Source organism: Aspergillus glaucus, assembly GCF_001890805.1.
Source record: "Aspergillus glaucus CBS 516.65 unplaced genomic scaffold ASPGLscaffold_13, whole genome shotgun sequence".
NCBI classification, from domain to species: Eukaryota; Fungi; Ascomycota; class Eurotiomycetes; order Eurotiales; family Aspergillaceae; genus Aspergillus; species Aspergillus glaucus.
In genome coordinates, this window is record NW_019170465.1 from 681,574 (window position 1) to 696,914 (window position 15,341).

A 15,341-nucleotide genomic window follows, 5' to 3' on the forward strand; every position below is an offset into this window, starting at 1 on the left:
AAAAAAAAAAAAAAAAAAAAACAATGATGCCTGAGTATACTGCCCTTACCAAGTCGTTAAATGTTTACTCTTCGTTTGAGCGCTGACAGGTCTCGCCGGAAATACAAGATGTTCCCAGACGAGACCAGTCAACGAACCTACCTGGCACAGCAGGGCCCGTACTGTTTTCAATGGCGAGCATTTCCCACCTTTACCAGTTTTGTTGCTGCCTCGCCGACTAGTGTTAAGATTCAATACGAGAACTAGTGGGGTACATACATGGATATCTTGTCGAATCAGACGGCGGTCTTGCGCAGCGCTTATTGAGGCGAAGCAGATATGAGATTCATATAAATTGGGCACTGCCTTCAAACGCTATGTTATCGAGATTCTCTTCCCTTCAAATTTGATATATACCCGTGTTTCAATTAAGCCATGTGCGGAATATCGGTAAGAATTTCACTTCGCTCTTCCAATGGAAATGCACCTAAAACACCTGGCGTGGAAGCTATCAAGGGTCAATTGGACAGGTCCCTTGACCTGATTGCGCATAGGGGTCCGGATTCAAAGGGGTTCTGGGTCAGCGAGGATAGCAGTGTTGGTAAAATATTGTTTTCTTATTTCCTTCCGAAAATAGCGCTAAATCATCTATTGTAGGATTGGGTCACTGTCGCCTGTCGATAGAAGATCTCTCGGATGCGGGCAACCAACCCCTCCACAGCAACGATGGCGGGGTCCACGCCGTTATTAACGGGGAGATCTATGACCATGAAAGAATCCGCAATGAGCTAGAACAGAATCACGGGTGTCACTTCAAGGGCCACAGCGACTCCGAAGTGGTCGTGGCTTTGTATACAGTTTATGGGGCTCCGGCATTCCTTGATCACTTGCGAGGTGAATTCTCCCTAGTTATATATGACCAACGCCAGGGTCGAATCATCGCTACACGAGATCGGTTCGGAATTAAGCCATTGTTCTGGACCATCATTGACGAGGAAGATGAACGAGTCCTCCTGTTTGCGACGGAAATGAAAACATTCCTCGCGATGGGCTGGAAGCCTAAGTGGGATGTGCAATCGGTATTCCAAGCGGGTTGGATCATTGACGATCGGAGTCTATTCAAAGGCGTGAAGAAGCTGATGCCTGGATACTGGACGGAATTAACATTGCCAGAGGGTCAACTACGCCGTCACTTGTACTGGGATTCTGACTACAATGACAAGGTGGGACTTCTCCCCATCAAATTCGGGTCACAAGCTGACAGGCAAATAGCGACAAGTGGAAACCCGCACTGTCGAGGAAATGATTGAGGGTGTCCGCGAGAAACTAATCGAAGCAATCCGTCTACGTCTACGAGCAGACGTCCCCGTTGGTATCTACCTCTCAGGGGGCATCGATTCCTCCCTGATTGCCGGTATTGTGGCAAAATTGGCCCAGGAGGAAAATGTTACGCTTGGTAGCAAGAGAGGACAAGTCACTTGCTTTAGCATTGAGTTCCCTAACTCACCATTGGATGAATTTGGTAAGTGTACAAGACACCCCGGGCGGGAAGTATGCTAATGTCGATTATCAGATGTTGCCAAACGAACAGCAGATTGGTTGGGGGTTGACATAGTCAAGTGCAAAGCAGACGAAGCAGCCTTTGCAGAGCACTTCGAAAATTCAGTTTACCACTGTGAATATCAAACCTTCGACTTGGGCCCTACCGGAAAAACAATGCTGTCTTCCATCCCACGAGATGCCGGTTTCAAAGTTGTCTTGACTGGTGAGGGCTCAGATGAGCACTTTGCTGGATATCCATTCACGCCACGGGACTTTCTACTCGAGCCTGATCTCTCCTGGCCGACTTCAACGTTGACCCAAGACACTGAGCGTCTCAATCAAATGCAACGAGCAGCCGCAGAACTTTTCGACCGCCAAGTTGCTGCTCTAGGCGTCAAAGGCGAGAAGTTTAGATGGGATGAGACCTGCCGGGGTTACCACCAGGCCAACCGAGTTAACATTCCCAATACCCTTTTGGGTATGTCTGGTGCAACATTCCCAATGTGGGCGCCTTGGGTGGTCGAAAAATGGTCCAGGTTTGACCTTCGGGAAACAGTGATTAGAGCCATGTCTCCAGCTGCGCGCGAGAAGATCTTGAACCAGTGGCATCCTCTGCATACATCGTTGTACATCACTACAAAGACGTTTCTAAACAACTATCTTCTCGTCTCTTTGGGCGATCGAACAGAGATGGCACACAGTATCGAAGCTCGTCCGCCATTTCTCGATCACAATCTTGTCGAATATGTCAACCGACTTCCGCCTAGTCTTAAGTTACGGTGCACATCTGATCTGGATTCTAACACAGACCAGCAGGAACAGGAGCCACAGTTAATCGAAAAATGGATCTTACGCGAGGTCGGGAAACCGTTTATTCCAGAGGAAATCTACAAACGCAAAAAGCAACCGTATTTGGCTCCTGTCAAATGGCCGCAAAACGGGCCCCTCCACCAAATGTTCCAGAGACTGTGCACCAAAGAAGCAATTGAGAATCTCGGATTCGTGAGCTGGGCCCCGATCGAACGGGCGCTGCAACATGCATTCGGACCCGACGCGGACCAGGGACTGTTCCGGTTACTCGTTTGTGTCGCGGGCTGGGTTGTGCTCAGCCAGCGGTTCGGGGTTGAAAAGGCCACGGAGGCGGAGTGGGCGGATTCTCCGTTGTATGACCCTTGGTGCGACTTTTGATTTACACTTCCCCTTTTAGCATCAGACCGGTTTCATAGCTTGCCTGGTTGGCGGTATGTTCTAGTCAGAACTGGGGCGTATGCGCAAAGCCGTCAACTCGCTCCCGGCTATAATAATGATAGACCATAAAGCTTTGGCCAATTCCCAGCCGGCAATATACTTATATAAAACCCTTTCGCCTCCCAGCCACCAGCAATCCAGCTCTAGACCCGAATCCATTGTTCCAAAGATAGATCCCGACACCATTGAACTCTGTCCCTTTTTCCAGAATAAATAGCCATCGGTTTGTAAATCCCGGTGCTACTGTTGTTGCGGTGTAGAAAGTACTTTCCAGCTGAATGGGACCGAAGTCAAATATAGAAGCCCAACCTCCCCGACCCACCTGTCAAGTCGGGCCAGGGGCCCACTAAGAGCTCTTTGCCGGAATGAGTAGGTAGTTTAGAGCTCCGTATTCCGCGTAAAAAGGTTTAACGCTTTCTTACCGAAGCCCACTATTAATTACGACTAAAGCGTTATTGGAATGAGCTCGGAGAATACACATAGACGGGTTCCTGACCCAGCGGCAGTTGGGCCCACTTGAAATGGGTCGAGGACATGTATAGCATCTCCGATGTGCAGGAGACATGGATGTATACCATAATGAAGTTCCGAATGGAATTCAAAGCTAGAGTTTAGATCTTCGTAGCCATTAGCCCCAGCAATATTGATACGTGGTGTGAATTCAAAATGAGGCAATTGCCTGCCTCAGGCTATACAGAGCAGGGCCCACATGTTCGTTCACACGGGCCAGTCCTTCTTTCTGTACAGAGTACACAACAAGTCTACAATATCAGTGGCACAATCAGAAAGATGGCCCAAACTACCCAGCCTTTCTCAACAGTGAAGCCTCAAAACTCACAAAAACCAGCCCATCCAACAAACACCCCCTTCCAAGAAAAACTCTACTTCCTCTATGGCACACTAATGAACCCCTCCACACTAGCATCCGTCCTCAAACAGCCCGGTCGACTAGAGCTCTATCCCGCATATATTACAGGTTACCCCATAAAGCTATGGGGCGAGTACCCGGCTATCGTGGATGATATCTCAGACCAGACGATCCGCGGGGCTGTCCGTTGCCCCTCGTACTGGGATGTCAAACTCAGCCTCATTTTCCGCCTCATGTTTTTCTAAAGCGGAAACTCCGCGTTTGGTCAATTAGTTCACGTGGACTATCATTTTTCTTCAGACGTCATCTGAGCTGCAAGTCACTTTTGAAACCAATGCAGTATATGTATGTCCTTCTATATTCAATTCCTGACAGTATATTTACATTCCTATACTGCCAGGGCCCAAATGTGTCTGAATTTGAAGGACACTCCACACTCAATGCAGTCTGTTATGGCCCTGTCTGTGCGCCCCCAGGAGAAAATTGCGAGCATGCAGTGGCCAAAGGCGACATGCCATTGGCCGAGTTTACCTTGAACGAAGGCAAACTCCAAACAGCAAATGGCATGTTTCTGGGGAAATGGGTTATTTCGAGTCCTCATCCGCACAAGGCGTTGTATTACTTCTCCGGATGGTATGTATTTGCATGTGCATGTGCATGTGAGCTTTGTTGGATGTTGACTATTGTACAGCAAAGTACCTTGATAAATTCCAAATTCTTCCTGTTTAAATTGATGTCGGTTGCACAATCGTGTTCATACATCCAAGAAAGGAAATCAGAGGGATAAGAGACCAAAGCAGAGACAATGAAATCATTTGCCTGTACTATTGGGCTGACATTGCGGTGTGTTTCGACTTTTACAAGCGCTTGGTTTGACAAGTGGTAGCAACTCAAATTTGCTTATTTCTAGCAGCGCGGCTGAAAAATATAGGGAGCTGACGATTGGACTCGGGCACCTGAGCAAACATTCGACAGAGCTTAGCTAGGTGGTTACCGATTAGCCAGCCATATATCTCTCAGGCACAGTTGCAATGGCATCCCGAGGACAGGAGTATCGGTTCCTGAAGAGCCAGTGTATGACTGCAAGCAAACATACAAGAACAGTTTCAAATGCATTTGCTATGGAAATTGAATTGAGCAACCCGGGGCCTTCATAGGTTATGTAATCCCTGAAGACTTTGCATGAATTTGGTCTTCAAAGTATTGATTGCCATACCAACTGGAATTTGAAATCACCTCTTGTGTTTGTATAGTGTAGCAAGAGAAGAACGCTATATAATGGTCTTCTGCTTAACCCTTAACACATCCCCCTTCTACCATTTTCACTCTCAAATCCCCCATTCTAAGAAATGATTTCAAGAGAACCAACCATGTCTATATTCGAAGGGAAGTTCATGCTCTTCATAAAATCCCACGGCCCCATTAATGTCCCCAGCGGACAAGAAAAGCCCGAACGAGTGGGATTTAACTGGGACATCCCTCCTGCTACGTTTACCTGGAAGGACGGTATACTTGAAACCGATGGCAATCACTTGGGAATCTTCCATGGGCTGGGCCCGGGACGATCTTTATTTCATATCCCTTGGATGAGCGGGGTTGAAGCTCAAAAGGTTAGATTTGAGGCACGGGACCGGGGGTATATGATGAGGATTAATGGTATGTTTCGTACTACCATCTTCGAATTGATCGGAAGATATTATGGCTAACAACTGGAACAGCTGTTCCGGTATTTGTAAAAGATAATGTTCTCTGCGCTGATGAGGAGCGAAGAGGTATGTATCATAAATGCATGCAGTGTACTATGCGTGCTCTGCTGAATGTTTACACAATCTTAGTTAGGCGTAGACTCAATCCTGCTTTGTTTGAAGTTCTTCCTCCTCTTGACGACTGAGGGTCTGGCGTGTACAACCATCTTTTCAGATATCTTCAGGCGCCTAGAGGGGGATATGAAGTCATATAAATAGCAATTACAGTTCTGCAAGGATTTTCCGCAACAGCCTATCATGAGCTCCCCATTGGACTCCGGGCGCTTCCTGACGAGCTAAAGATTTGGTGATAATGGCGATTTGATTGGCTATACTAACTAATATCATCACCTACGTCCAATTGAATCTAAGGCCAACGTGTAGTTGCATACAACCCCTGTATCTTTACTTCCTATCATTCCGTCTGAGTGGTAGCTCTGCACCAATTGAGTAAAGGAAATTACCTTATGTAGAGCAGGGAAGAAAAGGGCCATATAAGTAACTGCTGCTTACTATCCTCCGTCCCCTCTCTGCTATTCACACTTTCTTAACCCTCAAATTCTTCCACCCCCCCTCCCCCCGCGGCTACAATGCAGAGAAACCCAAGAATGTCTGCACCTGACACAAAATACCTACTCTTTACATATCATCATGGCCCCATAATCGCCCCCATAGACGACCCACAACCCGATCCTGCAAGGCTCGGACGGGGAGCAATGGCCGTGTTCACCGTAAGGAATGGTGAACTTCACTGCAAGGACAAAATTCTGGCGTTTTTCTCGAGTCCGGGTCCACAGCAACTGTTGTATTTCATTCCCTCAGAGGATGTTACTCCATTATTTAACACAAAAGTTCAGTTTGACTGGGAGGGTGGGAAGTGTGTTATGAAGATTGCCGGTATGTTTCTGTTACTGCTTTGAAAATGGAAGAACTATTGACGAAACTAAACAGGTGCTGTTGTGATTGTGTGGGATGGTTATCTGTACGCTGATACTTCTCGAACTAGTATGTATCCATTGAGGCATGTTGCTTGGGAGGTGCTGACATTGTTGGAGAGGAGAGCAGTGCTGCTTTGTTCGATATTATGCCTTGCAATGAAATAGGATCAGTTTGAAGAAAAATTAGAAAGTGTTGGTTATCTGGAAACAATGCTTTAGGTATGGTTCTGTTTCAATTGCTAGTAAGCTTCGGCTGTAATGACTTTGAGTAGGCTTGGATCTTATATCCATGCCTCCAAACACAATCCAGTTATATGTATTGGAACCAGATTAAGCGTAAGAGTGGTATATCAAACATCGTACTATTCGAAAGGCTCATAATAGGCATTTGACCACCGTCACGTGTCGACCCCATGTGACCACCCACCTTCACTTAGACGACATTCCCTTCCCCTCCATTCTTTATCTTCAGCAACACCTTAGAGCTTACTCTTCCCTGATCCTTTCTTCCCATTATCCTTCACGGTTACCACATATGGACTTGCGAGCCAACATACACTCGTTTCAGCGCGCAAATCCTCCAAGTCGTTCTAGTTAACCAACGCTCGACGCAATCGACTGGCTGGCTCGAAGCAGAAAGCGAGGCTACTACATTTGAAGACTTTAGGGGTATTACTATCGAGTTGCGTGTTGGATTGCGGTCTTACCTATGAGATGGTAAGATTCATTTCTGAACTGAAATTGGGATCGACGAAGAATGCTAACGCTCTGTATTTTACACAGAATGGTATGCTAAAGACCCCACGGATAGAACACGTGCAAGCTGGTGGGACGTTCTGCCATGTTCAGATTGGGCGTCGCGTGTCGGACGTGGTGAGACGCGCGAGAAGACTTTTCGAACAGAAACAGAAAACAACAGAAAGGTATTGTAAGTCGCCCAATTATACGGGGTTGTCTTGAAAGGCTTCCACTCACCGCGTTATTGAAAGGGTTTCGATTTTCTTGGGTAACCCGCTTTCTGCGCTTGAGACGAATATGCTGTGAGCTGTTCAGCTAGCCATTTCTAGGGCAAACAGCCTCTTCTCCATAACGTCCTCGCCTATTGGATCACACAGAGCCCCGACAAATTAACCGTGCCAATTCTACACGTCACCCGGGGTCCGGATCCATAGAAACAAGCTACATATATCGTCCTGTTCGCTCTTCCTGCCTCGCAGAATCAGCCCAGTTGCAAATTCCCCCGATTCCCAGGCAGAAATGTCTGCGATCGAGGCACTTCACCCGCAATGCCATTGGCCATGTCTATAGCCTATTCTTGCTGCTACAGGTAGACCGGAACGGAAGCATGTAGCAATTGGCTTTGAATTTGGTAGACGGCTGTTTACATTGGAGGTAAATCGCGGTCGGGGGTATATCACTGGGAAGATACTTGGTTGAGTGCCGGTCTTTTTTACCAAACTGGGTGTTTTATGGCGCCTGGGACGGAACACGCGGGATACGCAATTGGGCTGTTGGTGGTGCGTGGATTCCAGGCCCTGAGTGGTCTCGATTGGATGCGGCAACCAATTCTGAAATGGTGCACTGGGAGTGGAAGACTCCATGCATGGTTACTCGATGGTGTATTCAGGGGTATGGAGTACATGGATAGAGCACGCCGGGGCTAACAACGACTGGTGCTAGTTAATGCCGCGGTGGACCTGGAAACGATTCCCCTAATGTCATGATGCAATGGTGGATAGAGGATATCGTCTGATGTTCCAGAGTCAGTCAATCTCCCCAATGGCCGGATTCCAGAAACCGGTGAGAGACGCTAGAAAGAGCATTACGGGCGTCATCCACAGGTGGGACAGCATCGATTCTGGGGAGTATGTCAGACCGCAATCTCGATCTGACTCAGGAACAGGAGGAATCTGCGTGCACTGATCAGTGCTAACTTCATCCGGGGGAAAGAACGGTGAATCACGTGGACTGAGTCACATGTCAAACCTTTCCTTTTCATTCCATGGGACACTCACGGGTCCCCACAATGATCCACCGAGCTGTCGGAAGCTTCTCACGTCGTTCAGTCCTCGACAAGTGATGCGGTGCTTTGCTCAATGCGGATGGGTGCAGCACTGCCAATGACGATGATGCCCTGATGCTATGGCGAATCCTGACAGTATCCCCTCCAGGAACAAGTCCGTCGTGACTCACCAGGCAGTGTCGACCGCATTGCCAGTGCTGTCTGTCTGGTCTAGTCCGTCGAGGAGGGGGAAGTGGAGACGAAAAAGTTGAGAGTGCATACATACATCCTGCGAGGGAGAGTGTTAGCGACCCGACCATCTGCACATAATACAGTGATGCTGGCAATCATAAGTGGGCGCAGTGGATGGGCGATGATGTGTGAGTAACTCTGTCAGTCTTGGTTTCAGATCATGTTCTATTGATTTTGTCGTGTCTGACAGCTGGTTATCTTTAGGATATTGTCTGCCTAGACACGATACCCATACAGTTATCAATACAATACGTGGGCGAATCCTCCAGGCCCTCTCCCAGCCTCGCTGATTTCATCTCCGAAATTGGGCTCCAACGCCTATCCGGAGTGCCACCTCAGCAGCTAAGCGGTGAAGCATCGTTCAAGCCATCTCCGCCTGTTGGCGTTGTCCGATAGGCCTATCATAGCCGGTGATCTTCCGAGAAAGAAAAAAATCAAAAATTAAAAATGCATCGTCCGGGTGGGCTTTGGAGAATCCGGTAAAAAAAGAAAAGAAAAAATAAATTCTGCGTTGGCTATCTGTGTCCAATATTCTTTTCGGTTAGTCTGTTTTATGCTAATCGTGTGATTCTTCGCGCCTATGTCGAGAAAAAAGAAAAGAATCCATTCGGGTTTAGCTTTGAAATCGTCCCTCCTCCACTTATGACTGGAGGCCTCGGGTTCCGGAGAGATACACACCTCACGGCCCTCCTCCCTTTTAAAAAGGGAGAGGCGTCTCCCTGGCCGAATCCGTCTCCTGTCAAACAAATAGTCTGTCGGTCTGCCCCCTTCGGTAGATGGATCTCCTTATCACCTATCATCATCTCTTATCGCCTCTGCAAGCCACGACAACTCTATCCTCGATTTATCTTTGTCCTTGCTCTTGCTATCCCTCGCTGTGAATGTGCATCGAGGTGTACTACTAAACCCACTTGATGCCCTCTGGACTCGTTGCTCGAATATTACGTATGATACGACGCCCAAGGATGCATACGCCATTCAACCGCCAGTTTCCCTCGCGGTTACTGTCGTGTCTTACGACATTCTTGCCCGCCGGGGCTCGACCACATGCTGCCAGGAAATCCGCTCCGCCCAGCCATAAGACCGACTCCGACGACTCCTTTGTCCATGTCGAAGCGCCAACTCCGGAAGAAACAGAAGAACAGCAGCCACAACCAGAAGAACCAGAGCCGGAGCCGGAGCCGGAAGAAGATCCCCAGATGGTCCGCGACCTGCTGCGGAAAGAGGCACTCGACAGCCTCGAGACGGTCATATGCGCCGAACAAGTCAAGCGACAGTTGAAGGCTATTGCACAATGGGTGCAAATCTGTCGACGTCATGGGGAGGATCCGCGGAAGGATTGGTATAATATGGTTTTCCAGGGGAATCCTGGGACAGGTACGCTGCCACCCCACTTGGGTTGGGCCATCCCGAGCTAACGAGTCTAGGCAAGAGAACTGTTGCACAAATCTACTCCAAACTTCTCTACGCCCTCGATATCCTGGATGCCAACGAATCCCGAATCATCTCCGCCACCGATCTGGTTGCCGAAGGGCCAGGAGCCATCACCCGTCTGATACAAGATATTGTCGAAGCCGCCCCGCCAGCGGCCCAGACGGCCGGTATTCTAACCATCACCGAACCGTACCAACTTACGACCTTCCAAAAAACCCAAGCCGGTCGCCAGGCTCTCGAATCCCTTATGCACGGCATGGAACGCCCTGTGGGCAAGATCATCGTCGTGTTCGTCGGTTGCCAAGGAGAGGTGGCCGACTTTCTCCGCCACAACACCCAGCTGCAGCGGAGAATCTGCTGCTCCATCAATTTCGCCGATCTCGACGAGACTGAACTGCTCCGCATTGCCGGCGCTGCTCTGACTCAAAAGTATGGCGGGCGGATGCGTGTCGAGGGTGGCCTTGAGGGACAGTACATGCAAGTGGCTGTCCGTCGACTGGCTCATGGCCGCGTCGAGCGGGGCTTTACCAATTCCCATGCCGTCGAGGACCTCCTGGCCAGCATTTCCCATCGCCATGCACGACGTCTGTCTGAGATCCCCGATGCTGAGTTGGATGAAAGCGACTACTTCTTCCTCTCCAAGGAGGATCTGCTCGGACCTACTCCGGCCCAGATCAAGGCACGGAGTGAGGCCTGGGTGGCGTTGGAGCAGTTGATCGGACAAGACAACGCCAAGGCGTCTGTCGCTGAGGTGTTCGACACCGCTGAAGAGAACTACTGGCGTGAGGTTCGGAATCAACGGCCGTTGCCCCTACGTCTGAACCGGATCTTCGCTGGACCTCCGGGAACCGGCAAGACTACAGTGGCCAAGCTCTATGGTCAGGTCTTGGCCGATCTTGGGCTTCTTAGCAGTGGAGACGCCACTGTCATAACACCAGCCGGCGTTAAAGGTGGCCAAGGTCTGTCTGACATCCTCCACTCGACGGTTGGCAAGACTTTGATCATCAACGACTCGGCGATCTCGCCTGGCACCGACCAACAATTGCAATCCCGCACCGTCATTTTGGACGCTCTATACGCTGAAATGTCGTCCAGCGACGCCATCGACCGCTGCGTGATCTTCACTGGCTCGGAGAGCAACATCGACGCCATCTCCCGCCATGCCGACAAACCTTTCTCGAGCCTCTTCGCGCCTAAATTCATCGTGCGCTTTGAGGCCTTCACTCGGCCGCAACTCGAGCAGATCATGCAACGGAAGTTGCAAGAGCAGGATCTCTTTGTGACTCCCGAAGCCATGCAGACCGCGATGGAGGCTCTCGAGGCTACGCGGATGCGCCAGAGTTTCGAAAACGCCCGGGCGATCGACACTCTTTTGACTTCGGCCAACCGTAACTTTGAGGTGCGGACGGCCCGTGTGGGGACGCCGATGTTCCAGTCGGATCGGATGCTGGAGCCTGAGGATGTTGCGGCCAATTCGGGTGACACTAATGTTAGTGTGAAGAACGCGCTGCAGGATCTAGTGGCGGACTGCATTATCGCTGATCTGGAGCGGTATCAGAAGGAGATTAAGATCTCGTGGCTTATGGGACGAGACCCGTGTGAGCGGGTGCCTTGTGCCTTGGTCTTCAAGGGGCCGTGTGGTGAGTCTTCCATTCAAATGATACAATAATGAGGTGACGATACTAACTGTACCAGGTACTGGCAAGGTCACTGTTGCCAAACAGCTAGCCAAGATCTACTACGACATGGGCATCCTGGAGACGGACCAGCTGGCTGAATGCTCAGCCACCGACATCGTGGGCCAACGCCCCGGCGAGACCTCCGCAAAGAGCCGCGCCCAGCTCGACCGCGGCCTGGGCAAGGTACTCCTCGTCGAAGAAGCCCACCGCCTAGTCGAGGGCGAAACCACCGGCGAACTGGTCGACGAATTCGCCTACCTGCTCCCGAAATACGCCTCGAAGATGGTCGTCATCCTCGCCGGCCCGCAGGCGGAAATGGACAACCTTCTCTCCAACCGCCACAACCTCTCCAGCCTCTTCCAGGAGGAAATCATCTTCAAGAACCGCACTCCCCGCGAGTGCATCCGCCTCCTGGACCGTCGTCTAGACGAGGAGAAGGTTGGCGGAGCACGGCCCTTCCTCCGCGACCCCCAGTCGCCAGACTACGTCGAGTTCACCCGTGCCTTCCAGATGCTCATGCTGTACCCATGCTGGAGCAACGCGCGGGACGTCAACGTGCTCGCCCGCTGGATGGTCTCGGAGAGTCTGAAAGAGGTATCTCTGGAAGCCGCGCAGAGCGGAAACCTCGAACTGTCGATCACAGCCGACCAAGCCATGTCCTGCATGGTGCGGATGTTCAACGTCAAGCGGGACCGGCTCAAGCTGAACCAGGACACCAAGTCGAAGTCCGTGCCGCGGATGCTGTCGCAGCCACGCTCGGTTAGCCGGGGGAGCGTACGATTTCCGTACTGACTCTCATATGACAGGTGGGAGGGGGTGTGGATATTTGAACAGTTGGTCGAGTGATCGACTGATTGATTGATTGACGGACTCCACCTGCCTGTCTTTGGTATGCCGGTGATATGACCAGACTGGTACTTGCATGATTATGGGGAATTACGGGACCCGGGACAGAATGAACGGACACGATACGGATACGGATACGGATATACGGATATTATGATTTACGATTGATTATACCACTGCATGAGTTATGACTTACTATTTTCCTATGTTAGATGCTGGCATCATAGATACGAATTCATTGCATGATCTCTCACTTTACTCCATACAGTCTAGTCATTCCCTCGAAACTCGGGAATATGTAAATTATACCCTTTCGTCCAACCGGCCGGATCACCTGTATCCATCTCAAAATGCAGTTGAACATCCAGCCCTTCTCCAGTAGCCTTCTCCTTCTCGCCAGTCCCATCAACACCCCCATCCTCAACACCACCGCCAACATCACTAATCTCACAATAATTCCTCCTCGGCAAAAAAAGCCTATTCCTCCTCGCTCTCCCATCAACATCCTCCCCAAAAACACTCACCATCTTCTCCCCCGTCCTCTCCCCAACATAATGCGTCCTCCCGCGATCAACCCGATTCAAAATATCTGCCACCTTCCCGGCGGGCGGTTTGTTAGTGATAGCACTCGATATCACACACGCCATGTACCGCCCATCCCCCTCCTTTTGCGGACTAGGCTCATCCCTCCTCTTCCAGAACCGCACGTGATGTTTCCGCTCGCTGGAGGAGGGCGTGAAGAATTCGCCCACGGCGCCGAGATGTACATCGCCGGTTAGGAATGTGACGCGGATGTTTTTTTCAACGGCGAGTTTCTGGAGCGCTTCGAGGAGGAATTGGCGCTCGGTGCGGTGGTGGCGCGTTGTCCAGTGGTCGTCTAGGTCGTCGAGGATTTCGACGCTGCCGTCGAATTTGTTGAAGAGGGCTGGGGAGAGGAGGCCGATGCGGCCGAGGGCTTTTAGGGGGGTCATTAGCCGGGAGGAGAAGAGGGTTTCGAGAATGGAGAGGCGAGGGTAGATTATTGGCTTCGCCTATCAGCCTGATCCAGATTGCGTTGTTCAACCGGGGGATATTGGACTTACTACTCCTAAAAGGATGAGGAGGTGCTTCGTATCCGATGTAATCTCCCTCCTCAACCTCTCAAACACAACATTATACGTCTCCCAGTATACGATACGGGAACGTGTCCGCTCAGTCCGACAATCCAACCCCAAAAACACAACCCCAGGCCCCAACCGCACAAACACACTCCGACTAACCTGCGCAATATACGGCCCCGTACTCCCCCCCAAAACCCAACTCCCATCATTCCCCCCGGTTTCAGCGGTATCCCCTCCCCCGCTACCACTCCCACTACCAACCCCCCTCGCCGCTGCGCCAGGACTAACATGGTGCTGGAACAGCATGTAGTACCGCCACGCAATACCACCCAATCCCTTAAAAACATCTGACTCCATGGTTCGGTGCGGGTAGCTGCCGTACCCGTCGATGATGTCGTGGTCGTCCCAGATGTTTATGCTGGGGATGTGGGCTGCGGCCACACTATATAAGCCCTGGGAGAACCACCAGGTGTATCTTTGTAGAAAGAAAGATTCGAGTTCATCGCGCATGGTATTTGTGAATTGCGAGCGGAGTTTGGCGAGGGAGGTTGTTTCTGTCCAGCGGGAGAAGTTTGGGGATGAGAGGCGGGATTCGTCCGTGTAGAGTTGGTCGCCGCCGCCGAGCATTAGGTGGAATGGCCTGCCATTGTTTTTGTTGTTGGTGTTGCGACTAGGGTCCTTGTCATCAGGGTTGGATGGAGAGATATGTCTCCGTAGAACATCCCTCCAAAGCGGATCAGGCCCCGAAAACAAACCCGTATCAACACCCACCGAAAACCCATTACAGCTATGAAACATAACATGCATATTCTCCATGACCGCGGGTATCCAAAAATACTGCGCACAGGGGCTCCGATTAATCCGATACGATATCTGCATCGCACCCGTATCCTGTGGAATATACAGATCAAAGCGCCAGAACGTCACGCCGCGCTCTGTGTGGATCTGCACGGCATCCACTTTAAACATGTCCTCTTCATCTTCGTTGTCTCTGTTGAATTGAGTTGGATCAAGTAGATGCTCGGGCTGGGACTGGGGTTGGGGCTGGGAGTCGGGCCGGAAGAGGCCGCCTTCGCCGTGGAAGGTTGAGTAGTCGACGCCTCTTTGGACTTCGGTTGCGGGTTTGAAGGATAGTGGTTTGCCGGTTCGAGATAGTTTCTTTAGGTCTGTTACTGGGGTAGTTGTTTTGGAGAGGGTGAGTGAGGGGATGGGGGTGTAGGTTGATTGTTCATCGTCGGTTACGATTAGGATGCTTCCTCGCCAGGTGTTGTTCACGAGGCCGGTGAAGCGGAGAAGAGGGCCGCAGATGAGATATAATGCAGGATTGAAGGCATTGTCGGAGTCTTTATCGGTAGGAGGGTCGTTGGCATTGCCGTCGGGTTGAATGAATATATCCTCCTTGTTGGCGTGTACGTCCATTGTGACTTGCCATTGAGAACGACAAAGAGAACCACATATAGTGAGGTGAAGTGGGCGCCCCTATAAACTCGGGGTTATCTCATTCTGACTCGATGGAAGATCATCTTCCTGATGATAAGCGTCGTCATTGCTTTTTCCGGGAGCTAAATCTGTAAGTCAACTTTAATTGCACTGCCCAGCCAAGTCAAGTATAGCCGCAAGAAAAGAAGGAGAGAACTTCATTGGGTATATGAGGTACATCCAGCATTCCACCACATTAGCTAAGATAGCATAGCCATAGCCAGCAGAC

The 15,341-nt window shown here is 50.6% G+C and overlaps 5 protein-coding genes across 5 annotated transcripts; 3 read left to right on the top strand and 2 right to left on the bottom strand.

Annotated features, from left to right (window-relative positions):
• Positions 1 to 414: 414 nt before the first annotated feature.
• On the top strand, positions 415 to 2,709 carry ASPGLDRAFT_36667 (asparagine synthetase B family protein; the record flags this gene model as incomplete). Its single annotated transcript, XM_022544718.1, has 4 exons — positions 415 to 580; positions 637 to 1,202; positions 1,252 to 1,501; positions 1,553 to 2,709. 4 exons carry the CDS (start codon positions 415 to 417, stop codon positions 2,707 to 2,709), a joined length of 2,139 nt encoding a protein of 712 aa, XP_022399916.1.
• A 726-nt stretch (positions 2,710 to 3,435) lies between these two features.
• ASPGLDRAFT_26803 (gamma-glutamylcyclotransferase family protein) lies at positions 3,436 to 4,341 on the top strand (the record flags this gene model as incomplete). The annotated part of the gene is made up of 4 exons (XM_022543605.1): positions 3,436 to 3,819; positions 3,938 to 3,982; positions 4,038 to 4,270; positions 4,329 to 4,341. The coding sequence occupies 4 exons, from the start codon at positions 3,436 to 3,438 to the stop codon at positions 4,339 to 4,341; spliced, it is 675 nt and encodes a 224-aa protein (XP_022399917.1).
• A 3,777-nt stretch (positions 4,342 to 8,118) lies between these two features.
• ASPGLDRAFT_471650 (uncharacterized protein) lies at positions 8,119 to 8,744 on the bottom strand. Its single transcript, XM_022546604.1, has one exon. It carries the CDS (start codon positions 8,640 to 8,642, stop codon positions 8,316 to 8,318), a length of 327 nt encoding a protein of 108 aa, XP_022399918.1. The 5' UTR covers positions 8,643 to 8,744; the 3' UTR covers positions 8,119 to 8,315.
• A 795-nt stretch (positions 8,745 to 9,539) lies between these two features.
• GbpA lies at positions 9,540 to 12,479 on the top strand (the record flags this gene model as incomplete). Its single annotated transcript, XM_022540833.1, has 3 exons — positions 9,540 to 9,951; positions 10,002 to 11,648; positions 11,704 to 12,479. 3 exons carry the CDS (start codon positions 9,540 to 9,542, stop codon positions 12,477 to 12,479), a joined length of 2,835 nt encoding a protein of 944 aa, XP_022399919.1.
• A 323-nt stretch (positions 12,480 to 12,802) lies between these two features.
• On the bottom strand, positions 12,803 to 15,052 carry ASPGLDRAFT_36671 (uncharacterized protein; the record flags this gene model as incomplete). Its single annotated transcript, XM_022544719.1, has 2 exons — positions 12,803 to 13,558; positions 13,616 to 15,052. 2 exons carry the CDS (start codon positions 15,050 to 15,052, stop codon positions 12,803 to 12,805), a joined length of 2,193 nt encoding a protein of 730 aa, XP_022399920.1.
• Between the last annotated feature and the right edge of the window lie 289 nt (positions 15,053 to 15,341).